The sequence below is a fragment of the Pteropus alecto genome, unplaced genomic scaffold, assembly GCF_000325575.1.
Source record: "Pteropus alecto unplaced genomic scaffold, ASM32557v1 scaffold40, whole genome shotgun sequence".
In the NCBI taxonomy this organism is placed as follows: Eukaryota; Metazoa; Chordata; class Mammalia; order Chiroptera; family Pteropodidae; genus Pteropus; species Pteropus alecto.
Genome location: NW_006431919.1, coordinates 14,488,326 through 14,513,204, shown reverse-complemented (window position 1 = coordinate 14,513,204; position 24,879 = coordinate 14,488,326). Strand labels below are relative to the sequence as shown.

Genomic DNA, 24,879 nt, shown 5'->3' with positions numbered 1-24,879 from the left:
TCTCCAGACCTACTGAGTTCCTGAGAGTGGAAACTGGGAATCTGCATTTTAAAGGAGACTCTGAAATGATTCTTTAGCTCACTAAAGCTCACCCCCTGCTCTGAATTATTAAAAACACTCTTCAAATGTCCATAGAGGTTCATCTGACTCTGAGGGACTAAAGCAGCTTTTCCAAACTCTGTCTCCTAGGGGATGTTAATGGAAGTAGAGGTGGGACAGGAGGATCTGTGGTGAAATAAAGTTAAACTGGTCTCTTTACAGCAGGACTTCTCAGAGCCTTTGGTGTGTGAACGTGCATTATGAATCTAATGCGGCAAAGGAGCATGCAGCATTTACAGACGGTGAACCCCTTCTGTCTTGGAGGCTCTCCTTGCAATAGTCTACTTCAATACAGTTTGGGAGGCACTTCATGAGGACACAGGGCTCTAAGTTTGGGGGCTCTATCCTCGGAGCCAAACCTTCATCTACTCAATAGTCACAAATGGCAGCCCCGTGCTTGACTGGTCTTTTCATAAAGTGCTGGCTTTTAGGTGGTCAGGCCCAACACAAGCCACATCGTCACTACTAGCACATCAGCTCAGACCCCTTACCCTTGGGCTCCCAGTGCCTCCCAAAGCCAATGCATTTCAGCATAGGGACCCTGTTCTAGGTGACAGCGTCTTGGGGGTCAGCAGGATGGTGAAGCATCAACAGCAACCATGTCTAATGAGAGCTAATCGTTGGCACTTACGAAAAGCTTCCTGTAAGGTGCCAGGTACCCTGCTAAGTGCTTGACATGCCTTGACATGCTTCTCCTCATTAAATCGCCACCAGAATTCCAGGCATCATTAGCACCTTCATTTACAGATGAGGAAAGGGACATTCAGGGAGATTAGATAACTCACCTAAGGCCAGGCAGCTTCTGCATGGCGGGGCTGGGTCTGAACCCAGTGTGCTACACTCCGGAGCCAAATCTTACATGCAGCTGCCCCGCCAGGTCTGTTGCTGCTAAATGTTCTGAATGGCCAATACACAGGAGCCACTGTGTCTGCCACCATGGCAAACTTAGTGCCTGTGCCAAGCTCTTTTACCTAAGGCAGGGCTACGTCAAACAGAAGAGGAACAATTTAAATACATGTTGAAGGGAGATGTTGTTTTTGAAAAACCGGGATGCAGAATATTTTAGCTGGTCCCCTGCTGCCGCTCCTAAGTTCCCCCAGCTTACACTCCTGACTTGAGTGGGTTGCCACGTGCTCCTCTGCCAGCTGCCCAAGTCCCTCTGTGCTTCTGCAGCCTGTGCCTTGCACCCTCATCCAGCCACCACCCAGTAGTGCTCACGAGAACCCTTTGAGGTGGGTCTCATGAGTTCCATGTTGTAGATGAAGAAACTGAGACTTGGAGAGGTGAAGGGCCTTGTCCACAGTCACACATGAGCAAATGAGGGACGAGTGATCCATGATGAATAGGCTGAATAAGGCAGCCTATTCGTCAGTGTAGGCTGTTCACCTCCAAAGCCTATACTCTTGGCTTCTACCCTCAATTCTTCATAGGAGCCTGTGAGTAATCACAGCATATAAAGTTCCCCTGTCTGTGCTGAGGCAGGGAAAGCCGAGGCTCCAGAAAACAGCCCCATTTAAAGGTGGTTGTTCTTCTTCTGTCTGTCCGTCCGTCTGTCCGTCTGTCTGTGCCTCTATCTGTGTCTATGTCTTTTGCTCTCATCCTTCCCTTCTCCCTCCCTCCGCCTTTCCTCAATCCAGACAGAGCCTCTAGGAATAATGATCTCACTTGATCCGATTCTCCCACCCTGGACATTCCCTGACAGGCCTCTCTGGCATGGTCTCACCCTTGTTAGCCCGGGGCCACATTTCTTATACCTGGAGGATTTCTATCTTTGCCTCTGCGTCTCCCCTCCCTTCTTTTTTTGTTACAAACACCAGTGACAACAGAGAGCAGGGGCCTCTGATCTCAGCCACTGATTTCCCCAAATGTTCGCCCTCTGCCTGCAGCTTCTGGCCTCTCGCAGCCCCGTCTACGCCTCGCCTCACCCCCACCAACCTCCATTTCAAAGAGTCCACTGACAGGTCAGACAGAAGCAAGCCATGGCCAGTGAAGTCCAGCCTGGCAGGGGGCGGCAGCCTGGTGGGGTGCCAGACAGTGACCTGCTGGGCCCCTCAGAAAGAAGAGGGGCTGTCACTACTGACACTTCAGAGCAATAAGCTGGAACAGCTATTTTCTGCCTGAGGAGAGGCCCTGTCTCTTGAGGGGAGGTGGGAGGGCTGGCTCCAGAACTGAGGGACTTAGCAGGGGGCGTGATGCCTCTCCTGCTGCTGCATAAGACCCCAGACTGCCAACCGGAAGAAGGGACCAGACTCCACTAGCACAGTAGCCTCCTGCTGGATTAGGGAAATCGAAGTACTAAGGGCTAAACATGGCCATCGCCATGCTGCGGGCACTGTGCTTAGTTCTCCATGGAGATTTTCTTATTTAACCTTCACGTCCACTGGATGGCGCAGATGCCAGGAGTCAGTCCAGGATGGCCAATTATGGCCTCGGGGTCTGGATGTCTATAACACACTTAGCTGTGTGGCCTTGGGCTAGTTATTTTACCTCTCTGAGCCTCAGTCTTCTTACCAATAAAATGGAAATGATAATCAAACTAGCTTAATAGGGCTGTTATGAAAGATTAAATAAACCTTATGCAAAAGCGTTTAGCATATGGTAACCATTTGTCTACTCTGGGCCTTCCAGGTGGAGAGACCCAGTCTTCCTGAGGTAGCGTGCTTGACGGAGTTGGGCAGCTGTCAGTGATCACCCCACTACTCCATGCCTCGCCAAATAAGCCAGAGTCTGAGGGCTCAGGATTCGGTCAACAGCATCCTCAGCGGCCCGTGCCTTTCCTGTCGAGGACGATCCTCCTTAGAGGATGCTTACAGAGCGTGCACACCCACTGCCATCAGCCCACAGGAAGTAGACAGACAGGGTGAGCAAAGCTGATAACAGAGATGAAGAGCAGCATAACCACGTGTTCATGTCTTACTGAAAAGAAATAGTGTATCTGACATTTGGATTTTCCTTGCATTAATAAAATGATGTCAATGGTATATAGTGACTCGGGTGTCATTGTCTGTATTCGTAATTTTTAAAAAAATTTTTTAAATGAAATTTATTCATCCTAAGATAATCTGTTGAATAAAAGACAACTGCTTCCTATCCTAAATGCTTCTCATGAAAGCTTTCATTCATTCAATCCGATTAATGAGTCGTCCAAGATAGAGAGGGACCCTGTGGCTATGGAGCTAGAATTTAGAAGGGAAATGGACAATTAAAAAGTAGATTTATGAGAGACTTTGAGAGAGTGATAATGTTACGAAGGAAAATGTGGGAGGGGATTCGCTGCTTTAGACGGGCAGCGGTGTCGGGGGCAGGGCGAGCCAGGGACAGCGTCTCTAAAGAAGTGGTATTTGAGTAGAAACCTCAATGAAATGAGGAAACAAGTCATGAAAACATCTGGGGGGAGAGCAGTCTGGGCAGAGGAAGACATCTGGGCAGAGCAGGTGCAAACGTCTGGGTGGGACTGCATTGTGAGTTAGAAGAACAATAAGGTGGTAAATGTGGGGCCAAATGAGGGAGAGGAAAAGAGGGAGGAAATAGTGTTAGCGTGGAAGCAGGACCCAGTCATGCAGAGCAAAGGAAGCCATTGCTGCATCCTGGATGCCATTCTGCAAGGTTTAAACAGGGGCGTGATACGGTTTGACGTTTAAAAGGACTCAGACTGCTCTGTGTGGAAGAGACTGGAAGCCGGGGGGCCAACGGTCCGGCAAAGTTGGTGGCATGCTCCGGGAAAGTTGGTGGCATGCTCCGGGAAAGTTGGTGGCATGCTCCGGGAAAGTTGGTGGCATGCTCCGGGAAAGTTGGTGGCATGCTCCGGGCGGAGATGGAAGGATATTAAGAAGCCATGGCCTTAAGGATAAAGAATACAGAGAGGAGGGGCCACGCAAGCATGCGTCCACACGTCTTTGGAGCAACACGCGCGGACAAAGATGGGCGAAAGACCCCAGGAATGATCACCTGGCAAAGCACGTGACAGCCGGAAAGTGATGGCATCTGTGTTGTGTTCGGGTGATGGGTTCCAGGGGCTGGAATATTTCCCTAGATCTGCTCCCCCTGTGCCATGTGCTCTACGAGTGAGCACGGCAGAAATGAGAGTGGGTGGATCTCATTCTGGGGACCGCAGTGTCCCTTTTCCACATCTGCCTTCTGCATAGCATCCCCTTTCCCTCCCTGAAGGCAAAGCCCAGCAACTGTGGACTCTCAGGCCAACCTGACATATAACTGCGCCCAGAAAACGGGTCTGGGAGGAGGGTGAGCAAGACATTTAGAACAGGGAGAACGGAGCTTCTGCTCAGCGCCTCACGGCTGACTTTGGGCTGCTCTCCGGCGAAACACTCTCTTTGTTGGTTAAATGGGTTCCTCCGTGGTTAAGGCTCATCAGCTGACTCGGAGATCTCTGCAACCCTACGCGGGTCGGACAGAATGTCAGTGAGCCACCCAGCTCGAGGGCCACTGGCTTGTCACCTCCGAGGGAAAAGAGCACTCATGCCACAGTTGGTGGGGGTGGGATTGAGGGGGACATGTTAGAACAGTGACTGAAAGATGAATTTCTCATTTTGAAATGTTATGATGTTAACTTGATCTGATGAGCTCCTGATTGAAGGCAGTGTGTGTTTTTAGAGTCTCTGAAGTCACTTTATTCCGGGGGCACTAATATTTAGAGCTGTCATTTAAATCAAGTGGCATTAAGGCACTTGCTATGAACTCTCTAGTCAAACCTCACAAAGGCGTATGAGGCTGGCGTCACTGTTCCCAGTTTACAGATGAGGAAACAGAGGCTTGAACAGGTTGGGGTCTTTGTTCAACAAAGCAGAGCCAAGAAGAACGGGAGCCGGAATTTACACAAGTCTGCCTGCCCCAGAGGCCAAGAAGCCCAGCGGGAACGGGCACAGCACCCACTGCTGGCCTGCGGTGAGCACTGTCCTAAGGGGGAATGAGAGAAGCAGTGAACGTCACCAAGGGGGAGTGACCAGGGCCAGCTACCACCCGCCCTCTCTCGGTGTGCTCTTCCCCATCTGCCCTTTGTTCCAACTCTCTTGAAAGAGGAGGAAGGTCCCCAGAAGTTGGAGCCCTGATCGCCCCTTCTTAGTCACATCTCTGTGACAGGGACTTCAGTGAGCCCAGGGATGTCTCCAGGGTCCACACGCCAGTCAAGCTACCACTGCCTCAGGATAGAGAACTTTTGGCTCGTCTCTCCCCATCAGGCAGCCCATGGCTGCCACACTTGGAGAAGTCACTCTCTGCAAGCACTTGAGCTCCCCTAAAAACGGCGTGGGTTTGTGCCACGTCAGTGGTTCTCGCAGTGGTAGCATCATCTGGGCACCTGTCAGAAATGCACATCCCCGGGCCCCACATCGGACCTACTGAATCAGAGCTCTGGGAGTGTGCCCAGCACTCTGTGCGTTATGCCTTCCACATGATTCCCGCCAACCCACGGGAAGCTGGTGCTAAGTGCTTTGCATGTATTAACTCGCCTAAGCCTCATAGCACCCTACGAAGTAGGAACTGTTACTAGCCCCGCTTTACAGAGGAGAAAACTGAGGTTCAGAGAGATCGAGTGCCTTGCTTCTTTATGCTCATCCCATGAATCAGTGGAGTTGCTCAAGCTCAAGTGCAAACTTAGAAAAGCCATTCACGCTCATCAGGTACACAGATGCCTCAGCTCCTCCTCGTCCAGGTCCTGGGTCTGAGACAGGTCTCAGCCCAAGCCAGCAATGCCAGGGACCTATCCTCCGGAGGCTGACTGAGTTTCTTTGGGAGCAGCATGGCGTGGAGAAAAGTATACTGGACTTAGAGCCAGGAAACCGGGCCTCTGGCCCAGGTCTGCTCTGGCTTGGTCTTTGGCTTTGAAGAAGTCACACTCCCTCTCTGGGCTTCGCAGCTGCTGGGGACTTGGTATTTTAGCCTTTCTGCATCTGACATGCTGCCTTCCACGATCCCATAAATGGAAGAGGAGATGTTTCTCTGCACCTGTAGCTGACGAGCTCCTGAAAACGGGGGTGGGCAGATGGACGAGGACATACCTTGAGGACTGGAGGAGGGAGGGGGTTCCTTCGGAAAGGTTCTGTCCTTGTTGTGAGTTGGGAGAGAGGCAAGCACGGGGCACAGGGCTTCGGGGGACACCTTGCGGTTTTCTTTGAATTCACATCTGGCCACAGAGCACTGGCCCCTCTCCAATCCCCAGAGCTCTTGGCTGAGAAGATGGGAAGTCAAAGGAAAGAGCACAGGCCGCGGGCAGCTGCTGGGCCGTGCTGCTCCTTCCTCCCCGGCCCGCCCCCCGCACCCGCATTCCACCACCGCATAGGCACTGTGTGGGAAAATGCGCTCCTCATCCAAAACGGGGGAAAAGCTAACGCCAGGCCTATTTTTCAGAATGCTGCCGAATCCATGTTTCTGAGGGCCTGACAGTGTTGGCTATCCCTCGTCTCCCCGGCTCTGATCACGGACTTGACACGCAGCTGCTGCGAAGGGCCCACGAGGAGGGCTCTTGACCTTGGTTCTGATGCCTGATGTGGCTGCGTTTTAGCTGTGGGACCTGGGTGAGCCCCTTTACCTCTCTGGCCCTTAGTTTCTGCTTCTATGTAAAAGGTCAAAGAGGCTCTCATGGCTCTTGAGGGCTGTTGTGATGATTAATTTGGGTAAAGTCTCAGCACAGGCTGGCCCTGGTAAGTACTGAATGCACCCAGCCTTACACATCATGTCCTTTGACATTGAGTAAACGGAACACGCCCTGTTCTGGGACCACCGGGACCACCCGGACCCCTCCCATGTGTTCCTGGGAGATGCCCTAGGTTTCAGCCTTGGCGTTCTTGACCTTTTGGGCTGGATCACTCTTTGTGGTGCAGGGTGTGTAGTAGCACCTCTGGCCTCCACCCACTAGATGCCAGTAGCACGTCCTCTTGTCCTCTCTATGGTCACTCCAGATATTGCCAATGTCCTCGGGAGAGCAAAACTGCTCAATGCACCCAGCCTTACACATCATGTCCTTTGACATCGAGTAAAGGGAACACGCCCTGTTCTGGGACCACAGGGACCACCCGGACCCCTCCCATGTGTTCCCGGGAGATGCTAATGCACCCAGCCTTACACATCATGTCCTTTGACATTGAGTAAACGGAACACGCCCTGTTCTGGGACCACCGGGACCACCCGGACCCCTCCCATGTGTTCCTGGGAGATGCCCTAGGTTTCAGCCTTGGCGTTCTTGACCTTTTGGGCTGGATCACTCTTTGTGGTGCAGGGTGTGTAGTAGCACCTCTGGCCTCCACCCACTAGATGCCAGTAGCACGTCCTCTTGTCCTCTCTATGGTCACTCCAGATATTGCCACTGTCTTTTTTTTGTGGAGCTGAAAGTCTCTTTGGCTCGGTGTGTGTGTGTGTGTGTGTGTGTGTGTGTGTGTGTGTGTGTGTGTGTGTGTGTGTGTGTGGTGGTGGTGGTGGGGGTGGTTGTGGGAGCAAAGGAGCCAATTATGGCACCAGGGCCCTTGAACCATTATGTAAACACTGGTCTCAGAATCCAGGAGGGCACTTGTTGCAATCTAGGCACTTTCTCAGCCAAGGCAAAGCACAGTAATGATAGAAACGTTACCTCTTGGCCACCGGTTAAATCTATGTTTTCATCCTTTAATTCCCTAAAATAAGCCCATAGTGATTTAAATTATTAACGTTTTTGTAGATGATGCATTTTAATCACAATTTTATGATGAATATTTGATGTGTTGTCTAATCAAGGAAAAAATATAATCCCTTCGGAGTCACTTAATAACCATTTAAACGACTTAAGACTTGACTAGAGAAGACTGAAGGTGCCTATGTTAAGTAAACTCCTGAACTTTAAAAACTTTTTAATTTTTTAGAAACAAATTCCACGGTTCTATAAATTTACTGGGAAAAGGTTTTCAGTGGGAAAGTCTTATCTTTGACTTGATCTTTCCTGAGATCTTTTTGCAACAACACCAGTTCTGAACTTGTCTGAACCTTCTCCAGAAACAGCTTCCAAATTTTGTTAGCGTTTCAGAAGGGATGAGAGGCTGGCCTTACTGTGGAAAAGTGGTATATCACCTTGGTTAGCCGAAAGGCCTGTTTTGAATATTACCTTCTTGAGTCTCTGTATCCTTATCTGTGAGATGGAAAACCTATGATGAGACAGTCTCACAGAACTTACGTGTCTGGTGTGAAGAAACAGACAACATACAAGGACACAGACGGGGTAATTTAGGAGTGGGACACTGCTTGGTGGGAGAGATGTGGAGGGGGATTTCACAGGTCAAGTCCTCTTTAAGGAACAGGTGTCTGAGCTGAGAGCTGAGAGAGGATGGAACGAGCCAGTCACGCACAGGTTGGAGCATTTCTGGCCCTGGACCAGCCGAGAGCTTGAGTGGGACTAAGCTTCGCATGTGTGAGAGCTAGAGGCTGGCCAGTGTGGATACGGCTGAGCTGCTGCAGAGGGCGGTGGGGACAGGCGAGAGGGAAGGCAGGGGATGCGTCATAGAAGGCCCTCTAGGCCAAGGTGAAACCTGCGATTTTGCCTCTCACTACACAAGGAGCCCTTTGAGGGCATGGTGTGATTTGATTTACAATTTAAAACTATCCCAGTGGCTGCTGTAGGGGGAAGAGAGGCACAGGCAGGGCAGCAGCAGAGCGACCGTTGGCTGCCCGGCCCCACTGCCCAGGTGCCCACCAAGCTCGGTATGGCGCTCGGCATGTGTAAGCCCTCAGAAATCTTACTGAGTACAGCTTCGTATGCAATGGAGAATGGATTCCATCTTTTTAAAACCTCGACAGAATAAAAGGAAACTGAACTCCAACCATTAGTTTCCTAAACATAAGGTTCTCTAGTCAAATATGCCCAGAAAGCCAAAAATCTTATTTGAATGGAAAGATCCAGAATACTTTCAGTGCCCTGTTGCCATGCAGCCCTCTAGGATTTCAGATGGGGCTCGTTCTGCTTTCCTCTCAAAGAAGAGAGACCCAGCGCCTGGCCAGACTGCGGTGGCCTCAAGGCCAAGTTCTCCTAAGCATTAGATGTATTGCTTTCCTCTCTGGGAGCTAATCGGAGACTGTTTATTGCTCCAGTTACATTTGCCACAAGGTCTTTGGACGACAAGGGGAATCCTCAATCCAACCCAATTAATTGAGCAGTGTTGCACTTTGAAGCTGTCCCCCACCCAACCAATCCATCACCATGATCTGCACGCATTAATCAAGGCATTTACAATGGCTTCACCAAGCTTTGCCTCTCATCGGAGGACGAAACGAGACTATTTGGACCTGAGAACCATAACTCTTCCAGAGTCCCTGAAGTCCTGAGCTTGGCTCTGCTCAATGCACAGACAAGGTGAGTTATTAATTAACAATTGAGATAAATGCCGGAATAGCATCCCTGAATCATGTCAGACCAATTTGGATGGTTATGGGATGAGGAGGGAGGGAGAAGAGGCAGTGGGCGAGGGAAGCGTTTTATCTGTTCCAAGTGCTTTGGACAGACTCCAGTGTTATTTCTCCTCATTTAGACCTGGATGGAGTGCCCGGAGCTCAGGCCAGCATCCACGTCTCTTAACCCAAGGCGGCTTCCTTTGGAGCGAAACAAGGAACCAAGCCTCCTAGATGGAGATGGGCTGGGAAATACTGTTTTGAGGACCAGCCTCAGTGGCGTCCTTAATTTAGGGAGAGAAGTGTAGAAGCTGCTGGTGGGTGGAAGGGCCTCTGTCGGGGATTATTGATCACACACACACCAGTGGCTTTGAGGACTCTCCAGGGAGACAGGCTGAAGACCCTGGGCTCAATGATGTGACAGGCTTTCTCTTATGTCCTGCGACCGACACCCATACTCCATGACACTCTTCTCTCTATATCCCTACTGAACGACGGCTTTCCACTCCTGTCAGCCCTCGCATGCTGGATGATGATGATGATGATAGTAATAATAATAATAATAACAACAACAACGTGTTTATACGTCTTATCTTTTCAGATGGACGTGAGCTCCTTGCGGACACGTCATATTTGTCCTAGTATTTCCAAACATTTAGTAAACTCTCAACAAATGTTTGCTAAACCATGAATGAATAGCTCATGGATGGATGGATGGATGGATGGATGAATGGATTCACATGACAGAGTTAAAGGCTTTTTAAATTTGGGAACAAACATCAGTCACCTCTCCAAATAGGAACACAAAACACTTCTAAAATACACTGAAGTTATTCACTGCGGAACTGATCATGTAAATACGTTCATAGTTTGTTCTATTAATCATTTCTTCTTGAAATGAAATTCCCTCTCCTCATTTCTCTCCTCTGGTGTTCTGGGAATTCTTCGGGGTAGGAGTATGGAGGGCGGGCACTGTGACATTGGGCTGAGTCAGCCCACTCACGGACAACCATTGTTTAAAAAAGTTTTTCTCAAAGTGTCTGAGAATTCTCTGCAGTGCTTGGTCAAAATGCAAATTCCTGGATCCTATATCTGACTTAGTAAATTAGAATCTCAAAGGGGTCCTAGAAATCTAAATTTTAAACATTCTCCAGTGTGGTTACACCACACCCAAGTTTGACAGGCACTAGTTAGAACCTCAGGGATTATGTACTGTAGGAAAATCACTGGTCGGGCTTCGCCTAGGTGGGTTCAGCATTTCTTCTAGAAAATAACATCGATGCTAATAACATGAAAGCTGGCAGCGGCCAACATGCGAGGGCATCCCATGAGCCAGACATCTTTGTGTTGCGTGCATTTTCTCACTGAAACTTCACCCCCCGCTAAGGGAGGTGGCCTTATCATGCCTATTTTACAGACTAGAAAACTGAGACTTTGAGGAGTAAAGTGACTTGCTGAAGTGGGACACAAAAATTGACTCCGGAGCCAAGGCTCTTAATCACATGATGTTACAGTGTCACCTATTCAGAAGCCAGAGTATGACAGGAGAAGGAACACAAGGTCTCACTGCAGTGCTGTGTCCAAGCAGGACAGAAGGGAAGCGGATTCGGCGTCTGTGGCGCACGGGGGGCCGTGACACAGTGGTGACGCGATGGTGACTTGTGCACAAGCTCAGCCTCGGAAGGGCTTTCTCCTTCCCCCTCTCCCTCCAGGCCTCTGCCCACAGGCTGGCGAGGGCATCTGTTAGGTTTCCGTGGGAGCTTCATGCGGACTCCCAGGCTGGCTTGAAACGATGCGAGTTGGGCTTTGTTACAGACAGGGGGTTGAAGCTCTTGACTCTAACTTCGGGGTGATAAAGGGGTGTAGGGAGAGAGTAAGAACTGTCTTTCCAGGCCAGACGGTCTAACACCACGTCCCCACCTCGCGGTTCCCACACTTCCTCCTACCCCTGGCTGTGATGAACTAAATCTCACACCTCTGTCTTGGCAGTGATAATTAAATATTATTCGCCTGTCACTCGATGCACATGTTGTGTGTATTCTCAGACTTTAATGAGCTGGTATTTGTCTTCTGTAAGCAAAAATATTTCTTTGAGTCTCTTCTTTTTCAAATTGGGGTGAGCAGTTCACGTGAAGATCTCTCACTATTAAAAAGACAGTCTGCTTGCTGACATGTCTGTCTGAACTGTTTCTACTTTTTTTTTTTTTTTTTTAGGGCCAATGGCAGGTAAAGCTCATCCCTTCAGAAGCAGCCGCTGCTTCCTGAGGTTAAGTTGGTGGTCACATGGCTGGGGGTGTTGGGGGACTTTGAAAATGATGAGAGGAAGAAGGTAGGGAATTGGAATAAATTATTTTTTGGGGGGATAGTCTAAGGCAGTTTTTCTAACGGGATTTCTCATCTAAGCACCAAGGACACAAAATATTTGAGTGCAAATTTCTCAAGTCGTCCAAGGAAGGTCCTTAGCTAGTACCATTCTAGATGCATAGGAGAGAAGTTAATTTATTCCATATAATGGGCATGTCAGGACAACGGCTCTCAAAGAGAATCTGCATCAGCATCACCTGGAAGTTTACTAAAAATTCAAATTCTTGCATCACACCCCAGACCTAGGGAATAAGTGACTCTGGGGGGTGGGGCTTAGCAATCTGTGTTTAATCAAGCCCTCCAGGTGGTTTTGCTGTAAGTTAACGGCATCAGAAGGACTGGTGCTGTAAAGCACCAGAGCTAATTCTTTCCTAGAGGAACCAGGTTGAAAAAGGCTGTTAAGGGCTTTCGTATCGATATTCGTATTTGAATCTTTATCTGCCTCAGTTTAAAATTAAAAAAAAAACAAAAAAAACAAAAAAACTATCGCTTTAAACGAGATTTTTTTTTTCCCCCTCAAACATACTGTGTTCCTAGATGGAAAAATGACTTGCCTCCTCCAGATCACTGTGGAAGGGTACTCTATCATTTTCCCCATTCATGAGGTTTGTAACAGCCGTGTGCACTGCAGCTGCTTCCCGGGCCTGCATGCATGCTGTTCCGCCTGGGTGCCTCCTCTGACCCGCCTCCCCTCCCAGGTGGCCCTTCCTGGGACCTGCCAAAGCAGGACAGAGCCTGTGGTAGAATTCCCGCCCCCAGTCAAAACAAACAAAAGAGGGATATCATTAGTGTGCTGCAGGATGGGATCTGGAGTAGATGGGGAGTAACTTTAATATTTATCAATAAACAGCAAAGTGCTTAGCGCACCTCCTAGGGAAGTAATTAACCATAAAAAGGATACTCTGTGCAGAGGAGTCTCCTCCAAAAAAAGAACTCGGTTAATTGTGAATCGCTTATGCCAGGTGAGAGGGAATCCGGCTGTACATCTCACCTGACATAAGCAACTCCGAATTAACTGGGAGTTTCTTTTTATAAACACCGAGAGCGTGCAGAGCCTTTTTTTTTTTCTTGGTGGTTAATTACTTCCTTGGGAGGTTCACTTTAACAGTTCCCACAACAAGACCATTATTGTCTTTAGCATAATCACTGCCTCATTTGCTTTTGTGCCCTGCCTTTCCCAAGCTCTGCCTCTGCCCACCAGGAGGGACCCTGAAGGTGCCATCAGGTGGCAGCGCCTACTGTGCCTCCTCCAGCTCCACCCCTTGGGGAATTTGGGTTTCTCCTGCTGGGAGCCCAGCTGGGTCAGGGGTGGGGCCAGTAGAGAGGAATGCGGGCAGCGTAAGGCTCATTTGGGAGACTGAGTCTCCCCAGCCTTTGTTCAGCGTTCCAGCCATTTGCTACGTGCTCAGCTGCCGACACCCGCAACTGGGCAGCCAGCCAGGACAGTGACCCCTCTCTCCAAGAGGAAGGAGCTGCTCTGTTAGCAACTGCTGTGCTCAGTGAAAGCACCAAGGACCAGAAACGACAACAGTGACCCTAACCAGGAAGAGTACTGCGATTTTGATTCTCGCTCTTGGAAAAAAAATGCATTATGTAGTTATGTCAAAAATGAACTAAAGTGCCTTCTAGTTTGCCTCTCTTTCAGAAAAGGTAAATGAATGAATGGGAGCTCGGTAAGCTACGTCGGGTCCATAAACGTTTTTTTTTTTTGATCGGTGTAGTCTTATCAGTGTACGTACATTTGTTTATTTACAAATTATAGACATGTGCAGCTGCAATGAGAGGTTATGGAAACTGCGAAATATCTATTAAGAGAATGAGGAAAAATAAAAATGGAGCGTCTCACACTTTCGGGCATCAGCCAGATGAAATGTACCTCGCTCTGGACGCCACCGAAGCTGACCCCTGGGGGCTGTGAAGGCAGGGGCTGGCATCCGCAGAGCACAGTGATTGGCACGCAGCGGGATTACACATATTTTTGTTTAGTCAAATAATCGGACGCATGGATCCTCTTACACCCTAAAGAGCTTGGGTAGGGGTGGATCCTGCACCTGTACCTACGTTTGGGGAACAAGGCATGGTATTCTGAGAAAATCAAGTGGCCCATATGCTATTGCAATCCCATTTAGCCCCAGAATCTTAGCACTCCATCAAGCAATAACGGAGGAAAATTCAGCTCAGAGGTTAAAACAGGGGTTGGTAAACTTTTCCTGTAAGGGGTCAGAGAGTAAATATCTCAGGCTTTGTCAACCATGTGGCCTCTGTCCAGCTACTCAACGCTGCCTTCCAGGATGAAATAAATTATGGCCGACACATAAATGTATAGGCATGGCTATGTTCCAAAAAAACTTTACAGATGGACTCTGGAATTTAAATTCAACATAGTTTTCATGCGCCACAAAATATTATTCCTATTTAGATCCCCCCTCCCCCAACCATTATAAATGTAAAAACCACTTTTAGCTCACAGGCCATACGAAATAGACAGTGGGTCAAATCTGGCCTGCAGGCTGTAGTTTGCCAACCACTGGTTAGACCATGGACTTTGTAGTCAGAGCTGAGTCTCGATTTTACTATTGGTGACCGAGTTTTCTTTACAAAGTTACCAAACCAAACCAAACCAAACCAAACCCAACCCAACCCAAACCAACCCAACAGTTAATTTCATTTGTTAACCACTCGCTAGGCTTCAGTTTCCTCATCTGTAAAGTAACATCTCAAAGGGCTGTAAGGATGAAGGGCTATCTGTGCTTGCGATATCTTAGCACAGAGTGAGGCACACACTGTCATCATCAGCATCGATGTGTTTGTAACTCCCAGCCCCGAAGAGTCTGGCAGGAATGGTCACCCAAAGGCAGAGCCAGGGCCCAGCCATCTTTCTGTGGTGGTTTATACTTGAGCATCCAAAGCCAGCATCAAACCCCAGTGCCTCCAATCTATGTCTCCAAGAGCCCCCACTGGCCCAAGGATGCTGCATATGCTTCAAGGAAATGTTACAACAACATTCGACAATAGTATAGGGTAGGTCTTTCAGGAAAAACGACTCATGACGACCATATATATACAACGCTCTGTTCTTGAGGGGCTGGGAATTAGAAGACGCTTGCTCACCTCCCTCATTATCCTTGTTATCAGCGCAGGAGGTTTCCATGGCAACGTTGCATCCGGGCCCTCTCCAGCCGGTCTGGCAGACACACTGCCAGCTGTTCTGACCCAATGTGCATCTCCCGTTGCCGTTGCACAAATCGGGGCAGCCATCTGGTTGGAGAAATGGAGAGGATGAGAAGGAGGGGCGTGAGGCCGCGCTGGGGCACTGGGGGAGCCGTGCAAGGGGGGGCAAGGCCACAGGGCAGCCGCTGGGCCAGCCTCGAGTGGGGCCCGTGCCTGCCTTGGAAAGAGTTGGGGTAGCAGGCCATGCATGCAGTTGCAAGACGTAGTGAGGTCCCAGATGCAGGGGGTCCCCAATGACATTGACCTGTGTGAAGGGGTCTGAGGCAAGCTCCCCAAAGTGGGAAATAATCCAGAAAACTAAACTAGCTCTGAGCTTACAACAAGACGTGCTAGGCTGTTATTTCTAGCCAGTGGCTCAGGACTGATGCTACCTCGAAAAAAATTGTTTTTCTTTCTTTTTTTAGAAGTGCCTTCTGCAGAAGAGAAAAAAAAAAAAATCCCTATCAGCCCAGGCTGGAGCCAAAGTGCCCTCCATCTTTCAGAATTTCAAAGACGAATTTATATATAATTATCACTTACGACAAGTAACTGGATGGTTCTGCGGGGCTATTTTCATATTTTTGTAATATTTAGTTTTAAGGGGTACTTTAAAATGTTGGCTGCTTATCACTCAACCTATTTATGCATATTTATGGCACGATTTAACAATACTGCGGGATCCGAAGGCTGTGGAAGGAGGAGACGCAGAGTGCCATGAATTGGGAAAAGAGGGGAATGCGCATGTGCCTGGGGCGAGGCAGTAGGTTTCGAGTCATTCTTATGCTGTGGTTTTATTTTATTTTATTTTATTTCTGTGTGTGAAATCAGCAGCCCGCCCAATTCCCAAATCGCTCCGGCACCCCAAACAAGGGCGGCTACCGCTGTCCTGACCTGAGCCTCCTCACACAGAGCCTCGATGAGGAAAGAAGAGAGAGGACGGGGTCGCTAAAAAGAGACGGGACGTCTCCCAGGGGGAGCCGCCGATACCCTCATAAGATGCAGGGAGAAGCACAGAATTTGCAGGATGCGGCTGCACTCACACAACCTATTTGCTGGCAAGAATTCCTACATATGTTTTCATTTTTCTTCCTTTTAATAGCTTTATTGAGGCATAACTCGCCTACCATAAAATTGACCTGTTTTAAGTGTGCAGTGCAGTGACTTCTAGCGAATTCAGAGTTGCGCAATCTAGGTAGGTCTTTTTATTTCATGTACGTTCTCCCAATGATCATCGATTTCATTAACCCCAGACAGCAACTTTGCTGAATATCTACCCGGGTCTCTCTAATCCTGTCTCTACATCTGCACTATCTCTGTTTTCAACTCTTTCTAAACCACACAAAGTGCAGGGTGTCCTAGGTGATGGCAGAGGGAATGAAAAGCTTTGTAATGATGGAAGTAATTGATCTGAAGCCTTTCTGGCCCAAATCTTTCGAGCCTAAAGCATGCATCTTCCCCTACTTCTCTCTCGAATGTTCCAGAGGCCTTCCCCTGGCTTCCTCTCGCTTTTCTCCAGTACCCTTTGTGAGAATGCCAGCGAACCTCACTTGGGCATGTGGCGGTGGTGGGAATTTAAAGGACTCCTCCAAAGAAGAAAGGTCTGGAGGGTCGGACATTGAGTTGCAATTTGCTTCTTTAAGAAGGTTCACTCCTCATGGCTTCTTCTCTCCCATCCTTTCCCGACGTCATCTCGGTCAGGGCCTGAGAGAGCAGGCCAAGCCATCTATGAGGGGAGTCTCTGTAAGAAGCTGAGCTGTCTTTAGATAGAAGAGAAATGAGGACATGGCTGCAGGGGACTCTTTTTTTTTGCTGCGTGACCCGCACTAGATCCAGCATGCGAAAGAGGCACCCGTGTCTGCACACCTTGAGAAGGAACTGTGTCTCTACACCGACCATCACGAAGCCCAGATTCACATTTCCGTTCCTTTCCTGACCAACGAGATGACTAAGGCTCTGCCTGGAAAACCAGTGACACCCCCTGTTCACACCCGGAGAGAGTGGGCTGGGAGCGGATGCCACCTCCAGTTTCAGAGAAATGCTATGAATGTTTCCCTAGGAGCAAAATGGAACACAGTCAGAAAAGCCCAAGGGATATTTCACAAGTTCTCAAGGAAAAGAGAATATCTCCAACTTCCAGCCACCTCCAGCTTTACAATTTCTACCAGGCGAGTTTGGGGGAACGGATCACAGAGAATACGCTAAATGACAGACCTACCAACATTTGCTCAGCGTGCCATCCATTATACGTGCTTTGTTATTTAGCTACTTTGAGGTCTCGTGTTTGACTAAAATCATGCCCAAAGTCTCAACAGAAGCTTCATTGTGTAGGAAATCCACGTCTGGTACATAAAATTTAAATTTGCAAAGAACACTCACATGTCAGTCAGAGATATGCACTCAAAATGTACGCTCCTCGACTGGATGAAGCTTTTTTCCCCTTTCTCTTTCTCTCTTGATTTTTTTTTCCTTCCCGACCAACTGAAGTGAGATAAACAGACCACAGTAGCGGGTTTTCTCTACATCATATGAGGAAGATGAAAACACGAACAGTAGGAAGCTGGCAAATCTCTGAGAAGTTTCGGGGCAGCTGGGAATTAATGGATAGGACTTTGCTTTTAGCTTGAAGAGGAAGAAAGCAGCCTTGGTAGGTGCGTGGCGTTGCTAGGCAACCCCAAGCTACCCCCCAGCAGAAGTTCATTCTGCTGATGGCCTTCAGAGGAGGTGAAACAGTTGTGTTTTTAAAGTGCAAAGCCAGCTCTGCTTAAGGGAAAACAAAACGTAGGAAGTAATTAGTCTGGAGGGCAAATGGGTATCAGGTGGTGGCTTTCTCTAGAAAGCATCCTATAACTGGAGTTGGATTGGGCTTATGGGCTCATACTTGGGGATCTGAGAGGGCGCCTGCGTAGAGTCTTCTAGATTTCAGGCTAGCACTGCTGACTTATTTCACTGCCTCCTTCCCAGACTATGGTACAGGATGCCTAAAAACAGAGATGTTTGGTTCTTTGTGCAGGTAGAGAGCTGGCTGTCTGGAGACTTCGGGTTCCATTGTGACCCCAGACCACTGATTCTCAACTGAGGCAATTTTGTCCGCCTTATTCCCTTTAGGGGGCACTTGGCAATGTCTGGAGACATTTTGATTATCACAACTTTGGGAGGATGCTACTGACATCTAGTGGGTAGAGGGTGAGGGGTGCTACTCAACATCCTAGAGCGCACAGGACAGTTCCCACGACACAGAAAGAATCAGCCCCAAATGTCAGTAGTGCCGAGGCTGAGAAAACCTGCCCTAGACCTAAACTCCATGAGAACAGGGACTTCCTTGTTTGCTGCTGAATTTCAGAGCTGGACCTAGTTTCAAGCACATAGGAGGTGCCTGAATGAATGGGATAAAATCAGTAGTGCTGGATCATTTCAGCCTGGCCCTTGTCGAGCCTCTTCTAAGAGTCCTGAGAAGATAGTGCAGCCTCCTTCTCCAAGTTCTCCTCCTCCACCTCCCAGAGAAAACTTTCAAGGGCATCAGTGATATCTTGGGCAGAGTCTGTCAAACTTCCAATGCCTTTGGCAGAGTGGAAACAAAACAGTTTCCAAGACTTTCTACACACAAAATTCCAACCACTAGGAAAAAAAAAAAATCCAACAGAGTTACTGGGTGGGCAGGCTTTTTGCTTTAACAAAAATTAGAGCGGATGGAGAAATCTGGGATTAAAGAAATCAAACAAACCCAAATATACCCTTAAATTCAGATGACTCCTGAATTTTCAACTCCAGTCCTTCAGCTCTATACCTGGACTCCGACCTGCATCTCAGCATCTCTATCCGCTCACTCACGAGCATCTCAAGCGCCACAGAATTTAACGTCTTTGTCTTCCTTTCGCCCAAACTCTGATCCCTTAATCGATGAATGGCATCTCTATGTACCCCACTGCCCGAGACTGAAACCGTGGAGTCATTCCCAATTACCCTCCCCTCTCCTGCCGCCTCTCTCATCTCAGGTATCCAGTCAACCACTTTTGAATCTTCCTCTTAACTAGATGAATCTGCCCACTAGAAGTCCTACCTGTCCTTCCTCCTGAGGATCTCTGGACTCTGCCCTCCACCCCCACCCCTATTGCCATTCTGTTAACCCAGGCCATCCTCATCATTATGCTGGGCTCCTTTCAAACCTCTTACCTGGTCCCTCTGCCTCCAACCTTGTACCATCATCCATTTCTCTCTGTTCCGGACACTGACGAAAACATTTCTACAGCTTCCCACTGATCCCAGGGTGAAGTCTGAAGTCCTTCACCTGTCGTACAGGTTTTATATGAACTGCTTCTCATGAGGTCAGCCTATCTCAATACTTCTTTAGGCTTCGGTCAGACAGGAGTCACTTTGGCCTCTCCTTTTCCCTTTCCTCTTCAATCCATCCTTCAGATTCCCACTCAGAAATCATCTCCAGGAAGTCTTTACAAAGCTATACCTGTCATGGCACCTTTATCCTATACCACCTGGTCCTGTCTACCACCCTGCATCACAGTGGTCTGGTACCTCCTTGATACTTGCTAGCCCACATAGCAGTCCTTCCTTAAAACATTTTACTGTCACCTGCTGGAAAACGGTTGTGATAAATGTTCACATCATCGTGAACTACAATTTGAACGGTGCCTCTAGAATTGTGCGGTGTGCAACTGAACAGCTCCCCTGGGCCGTCCTGTTATGACGTAAGTCTGTCCGGGCAGGACCCACGTTTACTCTTGGATTGCCAGGACTCAAGGAGTAGTCGGGGGAATGGATGAATGAATGAATGAATGAATGAACGCCTTCTGACTGAAGTCAGCACCTTCAATGCCTTTGTCGGAGTGGAAATGGAATCATTTCTAAGATATTTCTACACATAAATTTTCAAACACTAAAACAAAAACAAAAAACCAAAAATCCCCGCCAACCCCGCTCTCCCGCAAACTCCATCGACATAGTTACCAGGTAGGCAGGCTTTTTTTTGCCTTAACAAAAATCAGGAATGAGCGAAATAATGTCTACAGCACAGTAAAAAGGGGAGCATAAATGCACTTGAAGAAAGCTATAATTACCATAAAAGGCTTTTCTAAAAAAGCATCAAGAAATGTTCCACCATGTGCAGCAATTTAGAGGTAGAAATAAGTGGCTAATATTGTATAAGGGGCACGGAAAGAGAAGCAGCATTTTAACATTCAACATCAAGCCCATCTCACAAAAGCATAGAGCACAACACCCTACCCGGATGGAAATACAAGTGAAAACAGAAAACAGACTGCATGTAAATGAAGACAGATGACATGGAAAGCTAGAGAAGGGGGCCGGTCCTGCTCGGTTCCAGAGACCCCAGGGAGAGCTGCTGTGTCCTGGATTAAACCCCAGGGGGCAGTCTTTTCTGAATCCAGGGGAAAACCTTAACCTCGTTTGGAGTCAGAGAGTTTTGGGATTAAAACCTAGATCTGTGTCTTGCTGTCTGTGTGGTCTTGAGCTGGTAGACTCTCACGCCTCACCCCCGTTTGTAAAATTATACATCTTACTGATTAATCTTATTTATTGTCCTTCCCACCAGAATACAACCTGCACTAAGCCCGGTATATTTCTCTCTTTTGTTCATTGAGACATTCTCAGTGTCTGGAAAAATAGTTGGCACGTAACAGACAATAGATGTTTGTTGAATGAAGAACTTAACAGGGAGGATGATGATACTTCCTCAGAGGCCGGAGGAGTGAAACAAAATGATAAAGGCACAGGTTTTAGCACAGGGCTCTGCATACCGTAAATGCTCAATAGACAGTAGCACTTATCGTTTGTGTTGATATAAGTGCTGCTATTGCAAATATTATAATTAATAGTGGGCGCTTTCTTCCTGCATGGTTTAAGGTACGGGCCATACCTCTTTGCCTCACCACCAGATTAGGGAGCGAACAAGAGCCGAGCCTATTTCAAAGTGGGGGAAAAAAAAAAAAATGGAGGTTCCTTGGGTGCTCTGTGTGTGGGATGGCATCACTTCCTAAGAAATCTCCGCTCGCTCTCTGATCACCAGCCTGAGAATCCAGCAAAGCCACGTTGCTGGCTGAGTGAGGAGAAAAGCCACTGACGCTGAGGGCGATTCTGAGGGCCAGGGGCGTCGAAGGGAGGATAAATAATGGCTTTTTCTCTTGGGCCCGAATGTACTTTGGTATGTGAATTTAGATAAGGAACTCCCTCCCCTCAACGTTTTAAATATCGCTGTTTTCGGAGAGCTATGCATTGCTGGGGTTAAGGGGTGGACGCACGCTGGAAATATGAAACGGAGTCTGTCACAGCGTTCCCGAACTCTTTCGAGCTGAAAACGGCTGAGGTGCTGGGGACCTGGGATCACCGGGGCGTCAGTGGCCGTTTATACTAACGGCAGTGGCAAATGCTCAGAAAAATTAATCTGGTGCGTTGAGACGCCCTGGGAAAACTCCAACTAATTTTAGGAGACTGGCTGCCAAAGCAGCAGTCTGGTCTTGGGAAAAGGGCAGTGGGGTCCCTTGCTCGCCTGCATGAGCAGGAGGGAGCCGTGCAGGGACTCTGTCCCAGGCACACACGGGCACGGGCACAGACGCTCAGGCATGAACCGGCGCCCCCACGGCTGCCCCTATTTTGTTAGAGAAGACACGGAACGTCCAGAGGCAGATGTTTTTCTGTTTCAGCAGCATCTGTATGTCTTTAAGAATCTGCACAGAGGCGCGTGTGGGGGATGCTGGGGTGGAGGGCTGGGCAGGCCAGTGATCCTGCCCTCGGTCTCCTGTTCCGCTTCTGCAAGCCCTCCCCTCCACCGCAGCTGTAACAGAAGCGGCAGAGCCTCCGCAAGGTGATGTAAATTTGGATCCAGTTGTCTGCTCTGCACATTTCCCGCATGCACGTGGAGTCTCACTCAGCAACATCACTTCTGCCTGCCTGAGAGAAAGAAGGCAGCAGGCTTGGCCTTGGCCTCAGAAAAAATGGTAAACTTAAAAACAAATACGCAAACAAACAAAATGATCCTTCCACAGTCGAGGAAAAAGAGGAAAGGAAGACATTTTTTTTTTTTTTTTTTTTACCGTTTTGATGCTTCAAGTTCTTACTAATACTTTTTTTTCTTTTTTTAAGTAGAAGATCATGAGAGAAGAAACTGAAAATTTAGGCAACAGTGACCAGAAATACTTCTTCTGGGAGGGAAAGGCCACGTCACTTCCTTAGTGAGTTCGGCCTGGGTCATGGTCACCTGGGAGCACTGGGGCCTGACACAAGCCCAGGCTTTTCTTGCGGGAAGCCTGCTTTCTCCCCTAGGAACGTCACCTCTCTACTCCGCGTCACCTAATGAAAGGAGGACGTAGTGGGCTCCTGATGGGAGAAAATCACCACGTGGCTAAAACACACACCGACAGGGGCCATGCTGACACCTGCAAGAACGTGTCAGGGATTTCTCCCACTGCTTTAGGTGGGAGCAGTGCTGTTCAGAGTGTGGGCCTGGGACCAGCATCAACGTCACCTGTCACCTGGGGACTTGTTAGAAATACACGTTTTGGGGCTCCATCCCAGACTCACTGAAGCAGCATCTCTTGGGATGGGGACTGGAGGTCTGCATTTTAACAAGCCATGGGCGGTGGGATTCTGATGCCTGCTCCCTGCGAGAACCACTGCTTAAGGGTTAAGTCCTGAGTCTTGAACAAACAGGGCCTCGAAGGCCCTGCCCTTATCTGGCCCCACCCATTCTCCCCTTCTCATCTTATGACACTTCAGGCTCCGCTCTCTGCCACACTGCCCTGCTGCGTAATAGAGCAGTGGGCCCCAACCTTTTTGGCACCAGGGACCGGTGCTCCTGTGAGAATCTGATGCCTGATGATCTGGGGCGCAGCTGAGGCGGTGATGCCAGCCCTGGGGAGCAGCTTTGCTCGCTTGCCCATCACTCACCTTCTGCTGGATGGCCCGATTCCTAACAGGCCATGGACCAGTACCGGGACCCCTGTTCTAGAACATGGTCAGGCTCTGTTTTGGGGCTTTTCGCAGATCCCTCTTCCTACACTACACCCCTGCACTCTGTTTGGCTGAAGTCATCCATCCTTGGCTTTGCCAGTGCTCGACGGCTCCCCCGCCTGGCCGCTGAGGGATCCTCCACTATTATCTGCTTTCCCAGCGCCACCTAGTCCTCCCGCTACAGCTCTCGCCATCATTCTAACGAATCCTTTGTTTAAAGCAATGGGTCTCAACTTGGCTGCACATTAGAATCACCTGGGAACCCAGAAAAATTCCGATGCTCGGCTGCACCCCAATTAAATCTCAGTCTCTGAGGATGAGACCCAGGCATCGATATTTATTTTTATTTTTTTAAGCTCCCCAGGTGATTCCTATGTGAAGCTGAGGTTGAGGACCGGCAGTTAATTGGCCATCTTCTTGGGAGCCTCTAAGCTCCAGAGGGCAACGACTCCGTTTCTGTTGTATGTGGCTGATTTCCCTGTGCCCACCCCAGGGCCTAGAGGATCAAAGACATTGGTCGAATGAATGCCTAAATAAACCATGTGGTGTTTCTGCTGCTTCTCTGGGCCCTTGATTCAGCAGCCAGGTAAAAGGAAGAGCTTCCCACTGGCCACGCCCCAAGCCCCTGGATGGATGACACTTCCCCAAGCAAAGAAACAGCTGGTCGTGGCACTGGGTCCAAAACCAAGCTGACGACGGTGGCTGTGGATGAGTGCTGGAGGAGGTCCGGGGCTTCCGCCTTGTGAGAAGCTGATACTTTCTGACTGGAAGAGACAGAATGGAGCGCCCAGCAAGGTAGAAGAGAGGAGCATTGGTAGATTAAGAGAGGGACAAGAGTTACACAAAGGCAGGGTTGACTGCAATGAGAAAGCCCAATGGCTTAATTTGGTTCTTGGAGGATAATCAAGTTGTACCTTGTGCTGCTTATTCCCATAGCTGTCCAGCAAATAATGAATGTGGTACCTACCCAGTATGGAAATAGGGACAAAGGCACGACTTTGATTTCTTATTTGTTATTTTTAACCATCCAATTTCTCCACCCACTGAGCATCCTTATAGCCACAGGAGGGTCATAAAAATACAAATAACACCTAGGAGGCCTGTGGGCACGGACTTGTTACTTACTGCAGGGCTGATGGTTCTCTTTTAACTAGAGTAAAATCAGGCCAGTGATAAATTGCCACATATTTTTTGTTATTGCTGTTTGCAGTGCAACTTTAGGAAATGTAAGGAAATCACTACATGTTTGTTTCTTACAGATGATATTAAAAAAAGAAAAAAAAAAAAAAAGGCAAAGAATCTGCCCCAGGACTGTAATTCTGGAGCTTAGGAAGCTTTTAATATAATGACATCAAGAACAGCAAACCCTCACGTAGACATTTCAATGTGCCCAGCGTTCTTCCGTGTGCCTTTCATGCATTAGCTCGTTTAACCCTCACAATGACCGTAAAGTGTAGGAACTATTATTATTCCCGTTTTATAGGCGAGGAAAGGGAGACACAGAGAAGTTAAGTAACTTGGCCAAAGTTGCAGAGTCACAGTGGTGAAGCCGGGATTGGACACCAGGCTGTCTCCGCGCTCAGCCAGGGTGCCCTCTGAAGACTGAGATGGAAATGAGAAAAACGAGGTAATTTCCTGAGAATTATGCGAGTAAGATCGGCACATCACGGACGGGACAGTTACCTACAGAACTCCCCTTAAAATACACGAGGCATGTGAGGTGAAACCGTAAAGGATCCCGGGGTTTAGAAATTCAATGTGGCTCAGGGAGGTCTGTTCACAGTAGGCGGGGGTCTGCCTGGGGTGCAGAAAGGGGGCCTGGGGAGCCAGAGCGTCACCTCAGGAGCAAGCACTCTGCTCGAGCAA

At 48.7% G+C, this 24,879-nt stretch overlaps 1 protein-coding gene across 1 annotated transcript in view; it reads right to left on the bottom strand.

The window, feature by feature from the left end:
- Positions 1–24,879, bottom strand: part of TENM2 (teneurin transmembrane protein 2) — an 845,679-nt gene that overhangs the window by 78,244 nt on the left and 742,556 nt on the right. Inside the window, exon 14 of the mRNA XM_025042998.1 lies at positions 14,938–15,084. Within this exon, the coding sequence (XP_024898766.1) occupies positions 14,938–15,084 (147 nt within the window). The remainder of the gene's footprint in view (positions 1–14,937; positions 15,085–24,879) is intronic.